Source organism: Battus philenor, unplaced genomic scaffold, assembly GCF_028537555.1.
Source record: "Battus philenor isolate CCGP_79_NKW_IND1 unplaced genomic scaffold, ilBatPhil1.0.hap1 SCAF_24, whole genome shotgun sequence".
In the NCBI taxonomy this organism is placed as follows: Eukaryota; Metazoa; Arthropoda; class Insecta; order Lepidoptera; family Papilionidae; genus Battus; species Battus philenor.
Genome location: NW_027181687.1, coordinates 2091208 through 2113579, shown reverse-complemented (window position 1 = coordinate 2113579; position 22372 = coordinate 2091208). Strand labels below are relative to the sequence as shown.

Here is a 22372-nt window from a genome sequence, read left to right as displayed (position 1 = left end):
TGTTTGACGATGATTCGTACAGAGAAACATTATTTAGTTTGTCATCAACGTACAACAACGTTTAATAATTCGGAATTTTTCTTTTTTGCTCATGTTTTTGCACGTTAGTGTTTAATTCTCTTAAACTACTTACTAACTTAAATCTAAAACTATTTAAAACCAAGTTGAAGTAAGTAATTATTATTATTTTTTTGGAATGAAATGGTTCATAAAAGTCAATATTTAGTAGATAATTGCAATAAAAAGGGGAATATGCCACTAGATTTCTGAACATCGTATCAGTTTCGAAAGGGAAACTTAATTATCGTCGTCTATAGGCGCCTAAACGATTGCAAATGCGACTGAAGTACGCGCAATTTGTGCATCAGCGGTGCGATGAAATTGCACCCTCGTACCACGATAACAGCTGGCATACGTACGTAACGAGTTTCGCAAATACATCTACAAGATAAGTAACTTTAGTATTGTATCTAAATCGAAATTGAGTGGTAATGTACTTTAATTTTTTCGTTTATCAATATTCAGAAAATAATCAAGTGTTTTCTGAATTAATTATTTATACAACTAAAAGATTGTTTAGCTATTTTCAAACATGCTTTCAACTAAACGGTATTCAGATAAAAAAAAAATTTATTAAACCTCTTATACGTAATTTACCATACCAAGCGATAAATATTGCACATCGACCTTCGGAAAGAGACAATCGGCTAAATTCGGCTTCGTAGAGCGTTATCTCTGTCGCACAACTGACAAAACGTCACATAGGTAGTGTGGGACAGAGATAATGCTCTACGAAGCCGAAATTAGCCGACTGTCCCTTTCCAAAGGTCGATGTGCAATATTTTTCGCCGGGTACTGTATAGTACATACTGTAAAGTTCATGCCATTTTATAGGTAATATAGTTTAAATTACGAATATGCTTCAATTTATACTAACATTGCCAAATATAAAGTTTCAACAACAAAATTAAACGCGAAGTATTAATTATCACAGATGGAATCTGGGACCTTAAGATTCTGGACACAACCGGAAAACACAGCGTGCGACTTTCGCCCAACAGGTGGGCAACCTTGTTGTTGTTGTTTTTTTTTTACCTTGTTAAATTTACGAACGCTAGATTTTGACCGCTTCTAACCGATCCTATGGATGATCTATGATGGAAGCCTATGTCCATCATTGGACGTAGTGATGACGATCCAAAGATCAATAGAGAGGAACGTACGCTGAAGTTTGAGGAATTTTTAATTTTTTAAGCTATTAGCTTCAAAATAACAATTTTTTTTCTTTTCATTATAAACACTCTAGTGTAGTCATTTCGAATTTAGTGCTTATAAATGTGTAATACATTTGTCGATAAATTTTACAATATTGTACAAGATATCTTGTATAATAGAACCAAAAGTTGATGGGAACATTCACACTTATTATCTATTATTAATTTTAAAAATCAATAACGAGTCTTTATCCCAAATTCTTCCAGTTCTATTTTTAGCTTTACGCTAAACGGATAGGTTTAGAACTCGGTTTGGTAACTAATTTTAATTTAATATATTTTTAATCCGTTTAAGATCACACGAGTTAGTTTATATTCACTCTCTTTAAGTCCAGAACGTAAATACACAGAAATGTATAATCAACAATGAAAAGTGTTCCACTCAGTGTCTATTCCTATTACTACAACATTCCTGCGCAATAAAAAAATACTACAACATCGCATTGTACGCATACATTGCGACTTATGTTTGTAGAGATCAAGATGTCCTCTTACCGCTTACAACATTGACATTAAGCGACGTTTATTTAGCTCGCTCATGACATTAATACGGTTTGTCAGATGTTGAAGTAGTTTTGAAATGAACATAATGAAATTGTCAAGAATTTGTCAACGTATGTACCCTATTGTTTTGACATAGACGCATTATGTTTGGTACATACAACTAAACAATGTGCTAAACATTTGAATGTAAACCATTGAACATTTGATATGTTAATAAAATGTACAGAAAAGAAAAAATAACTTACCAGGCTTGTGGCAAACAAAGATGTTCAAAAGGGAACAGATTTGGCATGAGTATGACGAGTTGCCACCAGTTGCTCCTACAAAGATCGCGCTCACGCTTGACCACCGCGTCCCACATGGGTCCGGAACCGAGATGGGGTACCCAGGTCATAGCTAGACCCATCACTACCAGTACTGCTGGGATGAGTCTGTAAATAATGAAATTATATATATATCGCTCCCACTTCGTACTGCTGGCCAGTACAGCTACAATACTTTTAAGTTAAATCATTCTTACGCGTTCGAATTTCAAATCGAATCCAAATTCAAATTTGAATTTAAACGTAATTTGTGATACAATCGCCGTTAGAGTCGTGTAAATTATAAATAAATTTTGTTCATCTGTGAATACTTCTCTATAGTTGAGACTTATAATAGTGGGTTTGAGTTCGATTCCTGCGATACAATCTTACATAATTCATACTTTGTGCGTTGATTATATAGGAATGCTACTACTCAATAAGAAGCTTATAGATGATGATTAGCAGTGTCCTCTGCGTACCATAATACCACACAGCTATCGCCAAATCGCCTGCCAAGCGTGGCGATTATGCTATATCCTCGCATAGATATCTTAGGGGAAGGTAGATGTTTTTCAGTAGGCAGCGACGATGAAAGCAAATTCCATGATCCCTCCTGGCTATCATCTAGCTTTCGAACGTTCTTGGGTGATAAATCACCTTGATCGTCGGATATCTGGTTTCTGTTTTCTTCTTTAAACATCGTTTAAATAAATAGATGCCAAAGTTAGAGAAGGACCAATATTTAGCCACTTCCGCACATGCAGTGGTAGTTGTGCAACAAAGTGCACCGCCCGCCAGCCCGCTGATAAATGCGTATGCGGCAAACAATGCGAATTACACAACTGCCACCGTTAAACCACTAAACACGTGTTTCACCCCTACGGGGCATCTCCAGGAGTTATGTTATACCGATCAGTGCCAAACACAGAGTCTTACTTAGGATGGACTTCCCCAAGGTAACGCCTGATTCCATTAAATAAATAGATGCCAACTGCAATACATATCAAAAGCCTTCCCCAAAGATCTTCACCATCACCGGTTTTGCGCTGCCCGCGTTCAGGAACTTCCTGTGACCTTAATTATGTCGTTGTTCACCTAGTGATGAAACCGACGCTGAATCTATCTCGTGGTCGCCACTTGAGCACCTTTCAGCCCCAAATGATGTGCCTAACTGCCATTTCAGACAAGTAATTTTCGGAGCTATGACTACCCATGGCTTGGACTATATCTTCGATTCAGCTATCAGGGGGTTTATTTATACCGTATTAGCATTATATTTATTTATATATTTTATTTTATACATTGACACAATTTCAGGTCACTTGTGTATTACAAGAAAAAATAATGTTCGAGCCCGAATTGAAGAACTTTGTAAAAATGTCGTATATTTTTCAAATTGAAATAAATTTGGTGGATTTTAAATATATTGAATTCTAAATTCGTCGTCGTTTGCAAATGTGTCCTCGTCTTATAAGAGCGTACAACAAACATATACGGAGTTTTCTTTATCACTTTTACAAATATATTTAATGCACTAGTAAAGTGACTATATATAATAAAAATCCTAAAACCTAAGCTTCTGGTTGATATATATTGTAAGCCATACAGATTTGTTACCTTTATGCTGTATGCAAAACAAATATAAACTTTCTTTTGAGACACCCAGAGGCTGCAAACATTTTAAGTTCATGCAATAAAAAAATCTTTCACTAGGGGTATGAAAAAAATACGTAATTATACTTAAAATTGATAGATACCTGACCCATCTATTGACGATGGCCATTGGAACAGTCCTGAGTGTGAACTCGTGTGTCTCCGCATACATCAGCATCTTGTAAGCCATGAGGAAACCGCCCATGACGAAGAATATTTGGACAATGATACGGGCGTTGAAGAGTAGAGACTTGAAGAAGTCGTCATATGACTGAAATTAAAAGTCGATTAACTTTCGAGTTATCGTGGTAGGGGTGCGATGAGATAACTGCAACTTGCATTTCATTGTGCATTTGCAACACGTAGATTATTAAAGCCTTATATAATATATGGGAATGAGGAATTACAACCACTTAAGAGAAGGCTCACCATAGTATGATATTTTAAATTTGTACGTGTATTTTTGATATAAGTATTATTTTATAGCAATACTTTTTAAATATACGGTTCCCACATGATAGCAATATTTTTATGTAAAATAACAATTACTATACAGAAATCAACGCACTTGAAAATATATTTCACCATCAACATCACCATTTCAGCCGTGGGAAGACCAGACCACAGCTGGACAAGCGCAATTCGACCCGTTGCAACCTGCCTGCTTCCAGCGTGTTCTGGCGACTTTACAAAGCCGTCTGTCCACTTTGACAGCTGACCATCTATTTAGCGCAATGCGGTCTAATCACTAACTTAAAAATATATATTTACCTCCAGTTTATTATTATTTTATTTAATAGTTATTATTGCCTAATTAACATAAGAAAAATAACGTACAGTTGTAGTAATATACAACATTTCAATATACATACAGTCTTATCGCTCGAGAAAATTTCTCTTACAGAGAACCATAGTATGAAAACAGAACGACATGTAAATCGTTTTTCATAAGACAAATGTCAGTGAGCATTGGTATAGAAATGAGACTTGCAAACGATGGTTACGGGTTCAATGCTCGGAATACCATCAAATAAAATTCAAATTATGTACTTAAAAATGTCTATTGATTTATAATGGTATAATTTCGCATCTAACCTAACTCTTAACTAAATATATTGTCGTGTAATAAAATCCGAAAATAATAGTGCTGTGTTACAATAAACATTGTAATGAAATATCTTTAACCCACCGAATAATACGTAGAAAAACATTTTATTAGTCCAATTATATATAAACTGAAAATAATATATATCTAGACGAGTGATGTAATAGAGTAGTTTAACGCTTTATAATTGTAAAAGATTTAGTAACAGTATCATGGTAGCTCCAAAGATTTCATCGTTCTTCAACACACGCGCGTTTTAACTGGTCGGTTTACCGCAAAATCTCGCGTGTTATATTATATAAACTATTACTTTACTTGTATATTATGTACACTATGATATGGTTACACGACTATACATAAATAGTGTATATACTGAATTATTTTAATTTTAAAATAAATCTCTGATAATAATTCTCACAGTAAGTTAAATCTTAAATTACATGTTGCTTTAATGACGACATGGACTCGCCACTGTATATATATATATATATATATATATATATATATATATATATAAATAATTTGGTGTAGCTAGTTTTACACAGTGCAATTACGTAATATCACATACGTAACATTGTAAACGTATATAATCATATATATGTATATATATTTCAAATCTTCCTTCATTTCTTTGGTAAACTATGAAAACTTTATTGTTTACCAATGGCTGCGTATAAATTCTAGAAATAGATATCTTTAATGCAAATATACTTTTGGATAAATAAAAAAGTCATTTAATACATGGATTATATACATATATATATATATATATATATATATATATATATATATATATATATATATATATATATATATATATATATATATATATATATATATATATATATATATATATATATATATATATATATACTAGCTGATCCCGCAAACGTTGTTTTGCAAAAAAATTAAAGTTTTTAATTAACAAATGTAAGATAAGGGTTGATCGTAGAGGGGTGAAAATTTAGATTTGTATGTATTTTTGTATATATATATATACAAAATAAATAAATATATATATATATATATATATATATATACATATACATACATATATATTATATACGTGTACAATATTAGGGAATGTCAGTGTATTTACAAGGCTTATGCAAGTGTGGCCACTGTAAAATTAGCTAAACCAAAATTTCTAAAGAATCAAGTCAAAAAGTCTATTTTATTTCTAATAAAAGAAATCAGATTTTTAAATAGAATAAATTAAAACATTATTGGGCTACCAGTAACACAATTCAAAACGAATATTAAAAATAAATTGACAGAAAAAATTTATTACTCAATAAACAAATATTTAAATGATAAGCATCCTCGCCACTGATATCGCTGATATTGATTTCATTTAGGCTATATCTGATATAGTGTATGTGTATAAATCTCTTTTAAACTGTTTAAAGAGTTGTGCTGTTGTGGAGTATCTTCCCGTTTCTTCTCTACAATTATAACACCTGGCAAAGCAGAGTAGATTCGAAAATAAAATAGATAATAAGTTGACGATCAAAAAGAGTTCGGTTAAAAGTTCCAATGTTGAATAAACGTATATATATATATTTTTAAATGGCATGTAATGCCTGCATGGTTTACACAATGCATTTTTCGTGCCTTATGTATATCTTTATTTTTTGTTATTATTTATTTACATCTCTTTATGATTGTTATACATCGACTGCGTAATTTTTTCATACTTATCCTTCGCGAATCAACGTCATAATTTATTATGATTTAGTGTGTGTTTTCACAAACTAACCGCACCGAAGTTGAAAACTTGCACGCAAGTGGTTTCAAACAAGTGCAACAGATCGCGCAATACGCACGCAAGAGTGCATTCGTCCGGTTGCAACCGGTGGTTAAACTCAACATCGGGTACAGTCACCGACATAAATGTGATCACTTAAGAAAATTATACATGTAAAGTATTTACTCTGTGGCTAATAATACATTTGACTTACATAGGATGTGTGATCTTCACAATTCATATATTAGTAATAATTGATATATTCTCGTGCTCTCTTGTATCTTTTAAAAGACAATTTCATATGAAATTATTGGACATACACAATACAATTTAAACCTCAATGGAATATGACTGCTTGCTGACTCGTTATTATTACTGTCTGTTCTGCTGAATGCGCTGGATTATTGATCCCTGTTTAGTAATGCTTTTGTTTTGTTATTGTTTGACTTTGATTCATTAAATGTTCTTAGTTAGATAGTTATAAGGTAGCAATTGTAACTAATTTTATGTTTCAAGTTTGTAATAAGTAAAATAAAATAAAATACTGTGTTTATTATAATAAAGTACCTTAAAATTCTTGGTACAGTACAGCGTAATTAAGCTGAGAACGCAATGCCCCTATGTCCCTTCACCAATTAGATTCAAATATAATATAAAGCTGTGTTCACATTGAGTTTAAATCAGATCGTGATTAAAAACGTGCACTTCTTTTACTTTTCTGAATGGTATGTTAAACTGAATTATAATGACTAAGCATTTTATTGCGAATATTAAAAGAAATGCGTGAAAAGCTAGTAATGTTGTGTGAAAATATACTAGAGGAAAATTATATATTTTGTTTTGTTTGTTGTGTCATATTACAGTTTATAAATATATATCAAAACAGATAACTTTTAAAATAATAAAAAAAATATATATATAGATATAGATATCTATGGGAAATATAATCGCCACGCTTGGCAAGCGGGTTGGATATCACAGTGAGGTATTATTCAAAGTTACTGCGCATCCTCTGCAAACTTGTTTGTGAACTATGGCAATCCTATTTAATTAATGCATATAGTGTGAACTATATATAAAATAATATCTAAGGAAACGAAACCGCGACTTACGATTGCAAATAATAAATAATTAAAAGTGTGAGCTTAATAAGAATCGATCTTGCATCTATGATGACATGAACTTTAACAAGGCTATCTATGTACAGTAAAAAAATCGATTAAATAATCAGGTAGATAGAAAGGAAACGAAACAAATTTCTAAATTTAATAAAAAAAATTCAAGGACTTTATATTTTTGATTTGATATATTTTTTACTCGTCTAAAAGTTGTTTTTTATTTTGAACGCGTTATTCAAAATCAAACAGCTGTAAGCTCAGAGTTGTATAAGTTAATCCAAATACAGTAGATGCATTCCGTCTCTAACTGATATATTTTTATATATTTTTAATGGAATAGGCGTTTGTCTTCCATCTCACCTGATGCAAAGTGTAGATGAAGACGAAGGTGGTACAAGCCCACACAAAAGTAACCTGTTCACTCTGCTCTTAAAGGCTCCAGAGTTCAACACATCAGGAATAATAGACCCAGGCAGTTCGTTCAAAATCTTGGCGACTCTCACCAAAAACAAGCTATCAAACCGTTTACTTTAATTTTTTGGGTATGTCAACAACGTATGGATGAAGCTTTTTCCTGCGCCTAGTAGTCCGATAAAGGAGTGGAGATGGCTCAATCAGTTCGAAATAACCTTCGAGCAATCTCCAAAGTGTATCCTATAAAATACCGATAAGCTGGCAGCTTTACGACGATGCTCAAGGGTATGTAGTCTGCTATTTGAGAGCATTTCGTTGTTAATTAACCTGCGGGCTCTTTGGTTAACTGAGTCCAAAGCTTCCAGATGATGTTTGGCTGCACCGTCCAAGAGGTGATTGCAGTACTCCATGCAGGATCAAGCTTGGGCAGGGTAAAGATTAAGCAGCTTTTCAGAGCTGAAGTACCGCTGAATCTTATAAGAAATCTTATGGGAAGCTTGTTTCTGTAGATATCATGATGATGTCATGATGATGATGGTAACAGAAAATTATATATTATCTGTGTAGTTATTTAATTCCTTAAATCGTATATCATTATAAGCAATGCCGCGGTCGCAACAAGTATATAAATCGCATTATCTCTCACTAATCTATTGTCGTTCACTTAGCCGAGTTAGTTGACCGCATTTTCGAAACTAGAGCTTTGAAATCGAACGTCGTATATAATGCTATTCGTATATTTCCTTCGTTGCTCATAAATATTTTGCTATTAGAAAGTATATCTTTTGTACCAATATTGTTGGCTACTGAATAAAGTAATAGAATCTTTAATATAAGACGATAGTGATATCTAAAGTCCATGTGCCTTCTCAAGTAGCTGTCGGAGATGCTACGCTCGAAATTGTAGAAGATTGAACATACCAAGGACAAACCGTTCAACTTGCTAAATTCAACTTCAAGAAACAGATCACTTGCTGAAACCAATTTGTACAGACAGCGATCGATAAGCTCCGAAACCTCTTTCCGTCCAAAATATCTCAATATAAGAAGACGAAGATGTTTGACCAATGTGTGTTGCATATTGACATACAAATCCGAGATGTGATCACTTACGACGTTTTTTATAAGAATGGTCAAGGTAACCCAGATAGTAATGGAGAGGTATGCTAAGAGTTATGTTACGAGATCAAATCAGAAATAAGGAGATCCATAGAAGAAGCAGAAGAAGAATTTCTTGCTTGAGGTAGTAATGAGCGGGGCACGTCGCTTGTGTTATCTAAGGTATAGCCGTTTGAGAAAAAAAAAAGGTTCTCAGCCTGTAGACGCTGCGTGGGTAAGCCTCCCACTAAGTGGACCGACGATACATTGAAGAGAGTTCTCTGTGTTTGGCACTAATCGGTGTAACATAACTCCTGAAGATGCCCCGTGGAGGGGTGAAACACGTATTGAGTGATTTGGCGGTGGCGGTTGTGTGATTCGCATTGTTTGCCGCGTGCGCATTTATCAGCGGGCTGGCGGGCGGTGCACTTTGTTGCACGACTACTACTGCGTGGCGGAAGTAGCTATATATTGGCACTTTTCTTACTTAGATATATTTAAGATCACGGGAAGTCGCTTTATGCGGGATGCGCAGAATCAGTCATCGTGGCTATCTTTGAGGGAAACTAATGCATCAAAATAGCATCTCAACTAAATGTTACCTACTTCAATATAACTAGAAACTATCCGTATCAAACGTCTTCCGACTGGTTCATTAAGTTTGTCTGTTTACTTCGCGGTCGTTCTACATTGCGCTTGCTATTCCTTGGTCTCTACTTTAGTACCTAAGTTCCCTGCGGACATCTGATCTGCGCACTATTAGGACTGCCCATCAGTTAAACTTACCAACCTTAGCGGGTACTTTATTACACCAATACCTCACCTTGCATCGTGGTTACGTTCCAAAAAAATACGATAAAAATTGAAACGGCGCAAAGTGAATTAAGATCTTCTATAGCAAACGATGTAAAAATCGAAGGTAGGTTCCGAGGTCACGAAAATACTACTTTTTAAAAAGAAAATTGAACAAAGTAAACATTTAAAAAATAAAAATAATGTAACTCTGTCAATAAATAAATTGGAATAATATTTACCTTTTTTGTGATCAGAAACAACACGTACAAATTTAAATAAATTTGTTATTTTCTTTTAAAAAAAGCACAACACACTACATTACAACACATTACTTAATTGAAACTGAATTCTTAAAATTAGCTAAACAAAGTTGATTTTTAGTTAGAAAGGAAATCCCCGAGTTTTGATGGCATGGCGCAATTAGAAACAAAAGTGTTGCCATCTTTTAGAAAAAAAAATTTTTTTCAAAAAAAATTAAAGACTCGAACCCAAAACAACGCAACCTCGAAAATCTAACGACGCACAGTGAAAATTAGTACTAATTAAGCAGCGACGCAAATTCGGAAAAAAAAACGCAAAATGGAACGACGCAAAGCGAGGTATTGGTGTAGTTACTTTTACTTGTCTATTGATGTCTTCATTCTTCAGTGTGTTGCTTCGGATCATAAATCTAAGCCTTCTGCAAGGATGTTGGACCAACAGACACTGTGTTTACCCATCAGGTCTGAAGAGAGACTACTTTTCAGAAAATTTCGTACTAAACATCTAAATCTTCTTTGTAATTTATATTATTATTGATCTCTCGTCGACTGTTGGATATAGATTTTACTTTTTCAGAGTCACTTTTTTGTTATAACACCTTGGACACCAAGTCATTTAACCTTTCAACTTATGATGCACAACTAAACTTAAATATAGTAAAATTTGTTTTTTATACATCACCGCTAAAACTTGATACGTCATAGAATAGATCGCGTGATGTAACTGGTTAAAAATAAAATTATATGTAAGAAAAGGACCAATATTTAGCCACTTCCGCACATGCAGCGGTAGTCGTGCAATAAAGTGCACCGCCCGCCAGCTTCTGATAAATGCGTACGTTACGCACTACCGCTGCATATGCGGACGTGGCTAAATATTGGTCCTTTTCTTACTTAGGATGGACTTCCGCGAGGTAACGCCTGATTCCAGTAAATAATAAAATTATATATTAAATAATTACGATTAATATTAATCTCAATATAAATATATATCGTTTAAGGTTATTTATTACGGTTATAAATTAAACATTTATGCCGGACCAATTATAGGGAAACGTCCAAACGGAAACTGATGTCCGTTTTAATTAATTGACTGGAACAAAGCGAGGCCCTTGTTTTCAAATTCTATTATAATTGTATTCCAATTTTGAATATTATAATATACGTTAATATATTATGTACTCGCTTTTGTGCATTATATTTGTATAAATTTATAAATGAACATACTTTATATAATTGTATTAAGACACTTCAAAACTGGCTAAAAGCTACACATCGGGCAATGGAATCAGATATGACATGGAATATATTTAAAGACATAGAAATCAAAACATGATAAAGCAGCTGCTAAAAGTCGATATACAGAATGAATTATTAGCTTGTTTGCTTTTAATATATACATAGTACGCCTTATTTAAAAATCAATAGTTTCAGAAATAGTAATTAAGTAAGAACGAGCGTTTTAAATTTCGAATAACTATATAATAAAATTAACATAAATTGTCAAGATCAGGGATGAGCAACCCGCGGCCCGCATGGGGCTCTCGAGGCATGTAATTTTTTTTTTAAAACCGAGAAACAAATCTTAAAGGATAACAAAGTGTCTAATTAGTTTTGAATATCTTAAATACAAACATATACTACGTTTATAGCATGTTTTAAACCTTGTATATGTAGTTTATTTTCTTCATGGCCCCTTGTTTATGAAACTGCGGCCCTCCGATAAAAAAAGGTTGCTCACCCCTGGTTAAGATGATCAGGTTACGATACAGGAGATTTACTGTTTGAAGTCCTACAGAGAGGTTGTAAAACTTATTTACTACAAATCAGTTGTAGCTTATAAACATATGTATGTAGTGCGTTTAGCAGAGGACAATGCCTGTCATACCACGCTTCTCAAAGTTGAAAGGATCTTCGGAAAAATAACCAGGTAGTTTTATTCTCCCGCCAGACCTGGTGGTAGTAATGGTAGGATGTTCTTAACCCTTAAATGCATAATGATGAAAAACTGCAATATACTACCTAAACTCCATAAGTATCAGTAAATGCATAGTGTTGTATATCTGCAACACAAGTTTTTTAATAAGTATTTAAATATTATATGTATATATTTTTTTCTATTTTTCCGTGCATTGTAGAGTACTTATCATTATAAGACATTTGTATATTAAAAATATAAATAAAAGTCGTCCATTTAAAGGTTAAAACAGACTTGCTACTTTGGCCTTTTATACAGATATATTCGTGTCTGTATTGACAGTTACTATGCCTCTTTGTGTATGTAAAGTGAAAGTCTTTTTACGTGTTATTACCTTCGTAGGCCTATATAAAGATACTAAATCTCTACGTAAAGCCACACCTAAAAAGAAAACTATAGATCAGGTCCTCGTGAATAAATATATTTTGATTTGAATTTCTAGAACCAGGTTGGTTATTTCCATATAATAACTTATACACAGTAAATACCTATTGACAGCGGTAATACAGAGTTAGAGGGTTGATATTTGCGATCCTATGCTTCTGGTTCGATTAGCAAGACACAATTTTATAGAATTTACACTTTCTGCATCGATTATACAGGACAGTCTACCCGCCTGCCAAGCGTGAGCTTATATACTTGTATGTATATATATATATATACGTATATATATATATATATATATATATATATATATATATATATATATATATATATATATATATATATGTGTGTATATATTTATATATAATATTTGCAATCTACGAATTACAATAAACCTTGTCAATTTTTCCATAATTTTCTGGCTAAAATGACGGAGATAGGTCAAAGTTATGTTTTTTTTCTCTAAATAAACAAAGTAAAATACAAGCTAGAATAACAAGTATAAACGAAATATAGGTAACTAAAAACTTTACTCTCATTTGGGGTGTTACAAATAGATACAATTATATTCTTATAAATATTTTCACTGCACTGAACAAAAATTTTAGCTACAATGAGCTTAAAATTTTAACTACAGTGAGCTAAAATTTTTGAGATATAAACATTATTTAATTTTTTGTCTCCTCTGAAAAATTTCATTTTTGGATTTATAACTATATTCGTTGGCGTCTGCGATATCCCCAAATATTAATGGGAGGCATGATCCTTGCAGTGGGCTTCTATCGGATATGATATTATCGTAAGAAAAAACGTTTTCAAAATTCGGATAGCTATAATATATATTAAAATTAAATATTGTTTACTGTCTTCTCCCATAGATTTTGGATTGCCAGAAAAATGCCTATCGGCAAAATTAATTAATGTAACATATTTCAGTGATCACTTTATTTTCTCAATAATCACTTTATACAGATTAATTAATGTTAAAGCTGTAAGGCTTTTGGCTGACAAGTAAGCTATGCATTCACTTATTTTAAGATTTTACTATATATTTCCAAACTCTGTTTATATACCTACATGACATTTTTCTATTACATTATTTGTAACTGCAGCACGTTTTAGAGTTTTCAGTTTTATCTTGGGCTGCGTATTTGAAAACGTATATTTTATGACTTGGACCAGGTTAAAAAAGTCATGTAAATATAACTGGTTTTAATCCACTTACCTTCTCAATGAATTCTGGATTTGCAGTGTAACCATATCCAATGAAGATCATCGAGTGAAGACCAAGGATCATCACCATTGTATAGAATCTGCCATAGACACAAATATATATAAGTAACTTTGGGTGAAGAGGAGGAATGCAAGAAGGATTTAAACAAATGAGTTTAACATGTCGCTAAATAAATGGGTTATAAATTTGTCCCATTACGAGTTTTTGTAATGACGTCTCATTTTATTTATACGCTAGCTGTGCCCGCGACTTTGTTCGTTTGTAGCTTAACAAAAAATATTTAGTTTATTTAGTTTTGATCTCGTTAAGGTTTTTTTTTTTTTCTAAAATAAAAGTGGTCTAAGTTACTCCTTATTACATCAGCTATCATTTCCCATTTAACCAAGTGAGTTGTAACTACACAGGCAATGTAAAATACTCACCTCATTGCTTGGAAACATTTGAAGATCCCTCCATCAGAGCTGCCGCCGTATTTAAGAGCCTTCCAGTTCTTTTGTATGCTAAAAGCTAGCACGAACTGATTGCCTAGGAAAATAGATTTAATTTAACTCATAGATTTTGTTCAATAAGTAAGATAGTGAGTAATATATAGCTACTTCCGCTATGCAACAGTAGACGTGCAATGAAGTGCACCGCCCGCCAGTCCACTGATAAATACCCATGCGGCAAACAATGCGAAACACACCGACCAGTACCAAATACCGAGTGAGGCGCACTGGTCGGTGTAACATCTCCTGAGGATGCCCCGTGGAGGTGTGAAACACGTGTAGATTTGACACGAATGACGGCGGTAGCTGTATTTTTATAATATATTTTTTGATAACATAAATATTACTTTGTTTTCTACAATTTTTATGTACACATGTACTCTACAGTTTTGATTTATTTTTATTTATGTAGTTCACACGAGGTTACTCCAATAGGACCTTCAGATTCTGAAGACAAGGGACTGACCAGCTGCATAGGACTACGATTTTCTTTGCCACACCAAAATCTTCCATAGTTCGGTACAGCCCATTAAGTGCAATAGTTTATATGATGATATTTGAATTATTTACGATTTTATTTTCTGATACCTAGATAAGTATAGTAGAATTTATATGGATAAGGTTTTTTTCAGATTTAACTTTATTTGGTGCCCCAATTCGTGACTATAACTTACAGGTACTGAATTATAAAAATAATAAACGTAAAATACTTGAATTCTGAAGGGAAGGCGAAGAAAGTGAGGCAATGTTTTGAAAGAAAGTAAGGAAAGGAAAGTAAGAAATTGTAAAGTAAATTAGTGAAAACAACGAAAGAGATTGAGAAGGACGAAAGATTAGTATATTTAGTAAAATTATTTGAAAAATTATTTTAAGGCCCCGTCTACTTATGATAGGGGTTAAATAGAGGCCATAAAATGCAGCTATGTAAAAAAGGTTATATATAAGACTAAATATAAAATAAAGTGTGAGTTGGGTGATTATATTTTTATTTTAGTCTTAGAAATTTTCCTCTATTGATACAACGGAAAGAATATATGTTATGGTTTTTATTAGTCCGTCTTTTCCTTTGTAACTTTAAAATAGTGTCGGAGAGAATATTTTTTTTTGACACTTACCAAGTATGAATGGCATTGCAGTGAATACTAATACTTATTTAATTTAAGTTCTGCAAAAATCATTAAAAATTTTCTTATTTAAAAATACCTGAATGCTTTTTTACACATTACCTTGTCCCTTTGTCGCAGGCATGAAGAATTGGTAAGCAGAACACCCCAAGTTCACGAATAGAATCATCAACAGGATAACTCCTACGACGTAATCTAATACGTCATAAGGTAGACGGTCTCCCTGAGTCTTGCAGTAACGTACTGATAAAGAATCCACCTTAAAAAAAGAAATCGTAAAAATAAGTCAATAGTAATAGTTGAGCAGTAAAGGATTGATACCGCGATCGTAAGTCACGCGTTCAATTCCCAGAATACATTGTTTTGTATAATTCACACTTTGTGCATTAATTCTATGGGATTACCACAACAATGGGCAACAGCGTACCAGCCCGCTTATCAAGCGTGGCGATTACGGTCGCTCGTAGATATATATGAGGCCTTTACCTTGTAGTGGACCTCTAAAGGCTTTAACAACGACTAAATTATTTTATAAATTGACCTCTAGTCTCCATGGTGATTTTTAAGGCTGTAATGATGAATATTTATGACAATCATAACGGGGTTGAGAAAACCGCGACCTTAGATCAAAGTTAACATATAAAAGTTAAATATTAATATTTTTTTTTTGGGGACAAAACTATATAAACTCAAGTAACATATTTTCCCAAATGTATTTCAAAAACTACTAGACTTCATATTAAAAAATGTAAAAGGGGGAAGGAGTATCAAAATTCAAATATTAAATTTACTCCTATTGTTTACTTCTAAAGTTTTTTGTTCAGCAAATTACCTGAGTTTTTGCTATTCTTATCCGTAAACAATAGTCATTATATGTTCAAAAAGGGTCAAAAATCAGGCACTGTTATGTTTTCCTAGCACAAACGCCCTGTATTACTATACAACTATAATTATTAACATTGTTAAATTATCATTGTAATAGTGTATATTCAAATTTAAAATATCATTATTCATATTTAATGGAATTAGGGGTAATTTATCGAAAGTCCATCCTAAGTAAGAAAAGGACCAATATTTCGCCACTTCCGCACATGCAGAGGTAGTCGTGCAACAAAGTGCACCGCCTGCCAGCCCGCTGATAAATGCACGCTGATCCATTGAAAAGAGACGGCCACAAACTCAAAAATCGATCTTTTAAATAAAGTTTAATATTTTTTTATGTGTACATTATAATATCAATCATATAAATGATTCAATAAACCTAGTTTCACACATTTCGATCAATGAAAAACTTTAATGTAACTAATTTAACAATATAGTTTTAATATCAGATTTGAAACTATACAATGGAATGTCTAAGATATATCGTGGAACTTTATTATATATGCGAACATCCATGAAGGATTTGTTAATTTTTTAAGACGAAATTAAGACGCTTTTTATAACGTGTATGTCACTGTTTTAATATAAGATTTTAAATTCTTGCGCATAACTAGAATATTAATTTAATTTATAAAAATCCTTAGATTTTAAGTTATAAACAGCTCTTTTGTGTAAAATAAACTTAGAATTAATATCAGTGACATTGTCCTATAATAAAATCTTATTTATTTATTTGTCTCCAACAAGATTGTAATTTTCAATAGAAATGGATTAATAATTTAAATATAAGATACGTACCTGCAATCCGTAGTTTTGATGTATGGTTGCATTGAAACATTCTCTCAAAGCAAAGGCAGTGGATTCCGTTGCGTTTGCATGAGTTATATTTAGACCGCAGTGCTGAGATCCGCAAACACCCCGATGTAACTTTGTATGTTTGTAGTTTCTATACGAATTCGATGAGAAATTCTATAAAAAATTTGAAACAAAAGATGTGTTTTATATATTTCGTTTTTAAGTATATAATTTTTAAGGATGACTTCTTTAACAATATTTTACTTTATTATTATCATCATCGTTACAGCCGGTAGAAACGAACTGCAAGTTATAATAAACCTACCACAAAGATCGCATCGAAGTTCGGTCCAATGCTGCTCACATACAGCGACTTTTCCGTGACCTTATATCGTCAGTCCACTTAATAGGGACCTATTAGCTTCACAACAACATAATGAAACTAATATAAGTGAAATTATATTGATAAGTAAGTCTTGTGCGTTTATATTGTGTTATCTTTCGATATTTGGAAAATTAGGATAGGTAGAAAAGAAGTTATCTATTAACTTCCTGTGTCGGACCCCTGCTATATTATCGTCATAAAACAAATAGACGTTCGATAGTAACAGATCTAGGTAAGTGGAATAACAAATTGAAATGTTAGTAAACAAGCTATATAGTGCGAAACGGATAGCATCTGAGGTCTTTAACCCTTACGATACTGTAGGTATACAAGTATACAGTATGTCCCATCAAACATATGGACTGTTGGGTCATAACGTCCCACTGAATTGTGGTGAGAGACTGCTACGTCAAATTTATAAGCAGTTTGCAATAAAAATGTCATAAATAAAATATATTTTTTTATTTCATTTACATTTTAAGGACTTATGAGACAGAAAATTACACTTCTACTAGACCAATGGAGCATATAGACCCATATCGAATTTCAAGTTTTTCATAAAAAATTCTTAGTGAAAATTATATGTTTATTACCAATTGGCACAAATAAATATATTCACACGCCTGAAGTAAGAATTAAATTTAATTTCAATTTTAGTCCTGACTCACTATTGTACTGCAGTATCGAAAGGGTTAAGTTCTGGAATAGAGACCGCAGACCGGAAAGCGCAGACGTACGTTCGAAAGGTGGACAGATGATTTTTTAAAGTCTTCAAAAGACTCAACAAAAAGCTGTAGAGTGTCACCTTGAAGAAAGTAATAATTCTAACATTTTACAATTTTTTTTTACAAAACTACATGACTGTAAATTCTAGAAGTATAAAGTCCCAAACAAGGATATATTTCTCGTAGTTCGAAACCCAGCGCACTCCAGAAAATCGATACAGAAATAAAAAATAGACGTAATAAAGTACCATGATAGCCAAAACAAAAATCTGTGATAACTTAGGAATAGAGGTGATAGGTGTACGATGATGTCTGAAAGAAATGAAAAGAGTGATAGACACGGTGAAGAAAGGAAGCTGACGAACAAAAGACAATGTGAAGCACGAAAGAAGAAAATTAAAAGAAAATTTAATGTGAATAGAATTTTAATTCCATTGTAAAACACATGTAGGCATGAACAAGAAAGAAGTCCTCAAAATAGAGGCCATTTAAAAATAAAAATTCTTGAATTTACTGCATGATTATTAAGAGACATAGGAATGTATTGTGAAACCATACGCAGTTGTCTACAAAAAAGTTACTAACATGCAATTTAGAGAAAGGCGTAACAAGCTATTCTTTATTTGTAATTTTAACCTTATGCACATTGTTATTAATCAAATTGTATGTAATGAATAGTTAAAATATTTTCTTCACTAAACTGTTTTTTATGGAAATTCATATTTGGAAGCCGTCTGGTTTTTCAATCGTTTAGCTTAAAGTTTCATGAAGTAACTTGGAATATGAACCTCAAGGGACCGTAGCGATTAAAGGTAGTCCAAATTCGTTCATAAATTATATTTTCACTATAATGAAGGGGTATTGAGAACGATTGTTTATAGGTGTAAAAACCTTTAACACTTATATTAAGTTACCATGTAAAAAGCGAGCAATTTGAAATATGTTACATTTTTTTTATTAGAATGTTATAGGGCATTACATTCTGGCGGAATTCCTGCAGAGACAGATAGTAAATATTAATTAATTTTAATATGTAATAATCCAAGCTTCAAAAACGCTTTAACCACATTACGTTATCTATAATTAATACACACCCATACACACATATATGTGTGTGTGTGTGTCATTGTAAAATGAAATATCATATTTTTCTTCGGGAAACTATCCTTTAAGAGAGACTTTCTTCATCGTCATTATCATTTCAACTGTAAGGCCGCTCCTAGACATTGATCAGCATTTAATTCTCTCAGAGGACTAACAAAGTCGTCTGTCCACCAAGAAGGTTCTACGCTAGCTCATCTGTAATCCCCGCTCTAAAATCCTCAAAAATTACTCGTGACATTTGCAGTACAAAGTAAATTTGATTTTTGAACTAAACACTAAACAACACCAAGTGTGTGCCTTGAAACGATTCTTACCTTTATAAACTGATATAGCGGTGTATTATCTTCCAGAAGTTCAAGATCTACAATGCAGTAGACAGCATCTGGTTTCTTCAAGCAAACATCGAAGTCGTCCAGCTCTGATAGTACGGGCATGGAGTGATAATCATATACCACCTCTTCGGTTCCATAATCTACGGACAAGGAAACGAAATATTAACAGAAAATTATGTATTTAATGGAATCAGGTGTTACCTTGCGGAAGTCCATCCCAAGTAAGAAAAGGACCAATATTTAGCCACTTCCGCACATGCAGTAGTAGTCGTGCAACAAAGTGCACCGCCCACCAGCCCGCTGATAAATGCGTATGCGGCAAACAATTCGAATCACACAACTGCCACCGCCAAATCACTCAACACGTGTTTCACTCTCCCACGGGGATCTTCCGGAGTAATGTTACTCTAATTAGTGCCAAACACAAAGAGAGTGGTGTACGTAGCGATTAATGGGGTGATATTTATGTTTAATACGCAAGGAGTTGTAGTATGATGATGATAATAAAATCTTTAAATCCCTCATCAAAGACATCATCATCTTTGTTATTTCAGATGAAGAACTTTCACTGATTTAAGCATACCCCATAGATATCAAATAGAACGAAAGAGGCTTGCATTATACGTGTCCTTATCAGGGATATATGGTAAGAAAAATATTTTATCACTTAGCACGGTTCCTGCTAGCTGGATCCTTTCTACCCTGGACAACAAGTCTATCTACCTTTTCAGTGTAACACTATCTATATATTATGATGAAAAGTTTTAGATCACAGGAATATTAATAAAATTAATATGCACGTACATCATACAAAAATAAGGAAACATCAAACAAACATAGCAAACTCCTTTTGCATTTAAATATCATTTTCCTTTACGTCCTTTAATAAAGAGATTTCTTGGCGGTTCCCTACTTGTGATCCTATAAGAAGTTACGTCCTTATTACTTAACTTTGTTACAGAGCACTGTTGTAACAGAGAGCGTAGAAAAAAAAATTGTTTTTAATTTTACTTCTACGATTTATCTGAAAAATTTATACAGGCTTGTAACATAGGCAATATATAACATATGCGCTAATCAATTTGAAACTTATTTTGTAAATCCGCAGGTCACGCTGCCTTCAAATTGAAAATACAATTACGATTATATATTTATTTTTAAGGTTCTCGTTTTTAGGGCCTATCGTTCAGCTTGCTTTGTGTGGATGTATTTATTTATCTAAAAACTTTTTATACATTTTCGTATAACGGCGGACTTAATGTGGAAGGCATTCTTTGCCAGTTAACTGTTTGTGCGGTGCAGAGATATAATAATAAATATAGATGAAACTAGTTAATAATATATAACACGAGCAATAAAGTAAAAAGTAAAATTAAATTGAGAAGGAATCACATTAAAACGCGTCATATAAATATGCTAATGGCTGCTACATGATGTATCATGTATTTGACTCGTAATTATTGCGGTGTGATATGCAGAATGCGCTAGATCTTTGATCCCTATTTAGTAATGTTATTATTTGTTTTGTCATTGCTTGACTTTAAATCATTAAATGCTATTAGTGAGATAGTTATAAGGCAACAATGTAACTAATTTTATATTTCTAAGTTTGTATTTTCTTACTGCCTTTTGTTACTGTTTACCTCCAATAAAGTAAATATATATGTATATATGTATGTAACATATAGTATATTAATGTCGTTTTTGTGAACATATTCATTATAGCGTTATATATTTTTAACACCTACAGTTTTAATTTATTTTTTTTCTTTCATTTTTCACAATTTCTTTTACACTTTTCTTATATCCTCCAAATCTTAAATTCATCACTTCTTTCGCGTCTCACCCTATTTCCCTCATCTATATTCCTAATTAAATTGTTTCTCTAGGTAGTATCTTTTTTATTGTTTTTTCTTTGGTAACAATTTTCAATTTAAACATTTTCACTTGTAATTTTATTTTTTATTTCTTTTTGAAATAAGATCGATAGTTAGTTCACTTGATATTTTATAACATTTTATATTCTTAAGGTCGGGATTTTAGTGCTTGTATCTTTTAATATAATATACATTTATCACTTGCAAGATGGAATAATTTTTGATCATGGTGTTCAGAGACTGTTGTAGTACACAACAAGTGTTAAGTAAGTTATTTGGGCTTACTTCGTTCATATATATAAGTCTTCTATTCACTTGTCATATACTGGCATCGGTATATATTACCGTGATCAAAAGTTTCATTTGTTTAAAAAAAACTAAATTCTATTTATACTTCAAAATCAAAGTAATTCCCGTCCAATAAAATGCACTTTTACCAACACTTTCTCCAATCCTCGAACCATTTGGAAAAGTTTTGTACTCTTAAAGACCTTCTTCGGTTTGATTTTTAACTCCTCAATAGTGTCAAAACGGCGTCTGCTGAATATCCGGAAGTCGGACATAGCACGGCGGTTGCGGTACGATGTCAGTAGAGTTTTTAAATTAAAAAAAAAAACCAATATCCGTATTAATTGAGACTCGACATGTCTGTCAAAAACACGTGTAACTCTGAGATAGTTAAACCTTCTGATAAATAGACAGTTCTACCAACATAATAAAAAAAAATTCCTGCCATCCAAGCCTTTTACATTCGAGAGTTTTAAATGACACGAAAGAAAGACGAATGAATG

General features: G+C 32.6%; 1 protein-coding gene across 1 annotated transcript in view; it reads right to left on the bottom strand.

Moving 5' to 3' along the window:
- The window catches only part of LOC137924714 (nose resistant to fluoxetine protein 6-like), a 30397-nt gene extending 10576 nt beyond the window's left edge, over positions 1-19821 (bottom strand). Inside the window, exons 1-7 of the mRNA XM_068768131.1 lie at positions 19687-19821; positions 17162-17332; positions 15584-15740; positions 14292-14394; positions 13861-13948; positions 3841-4007; positions 2024-2209 (exon numbers count right to left, since the gene is read on the bottom strand). Coding sequence (XP_068624232.1) covers positions 2024-2209; positions 3841-4007; positions 13861-13948; positions 14292-14394; positions 15584-15740; positions 17162-17332; positions 19687-19806 — 992 coding nt within the window. The 5' untranslated portion in view covers positions 19807-19821. The remainder of the gene's footprint in view (positions 1-2023; positions 2210-3840; positions 4008-13860; positions 13949-14291; positions 14395-15583; positions 15741-17161; positions 17333-19686) is intronic.
- Between the last annotated feature and the right edge of the window lie 2551 nt (positions 19822-22372).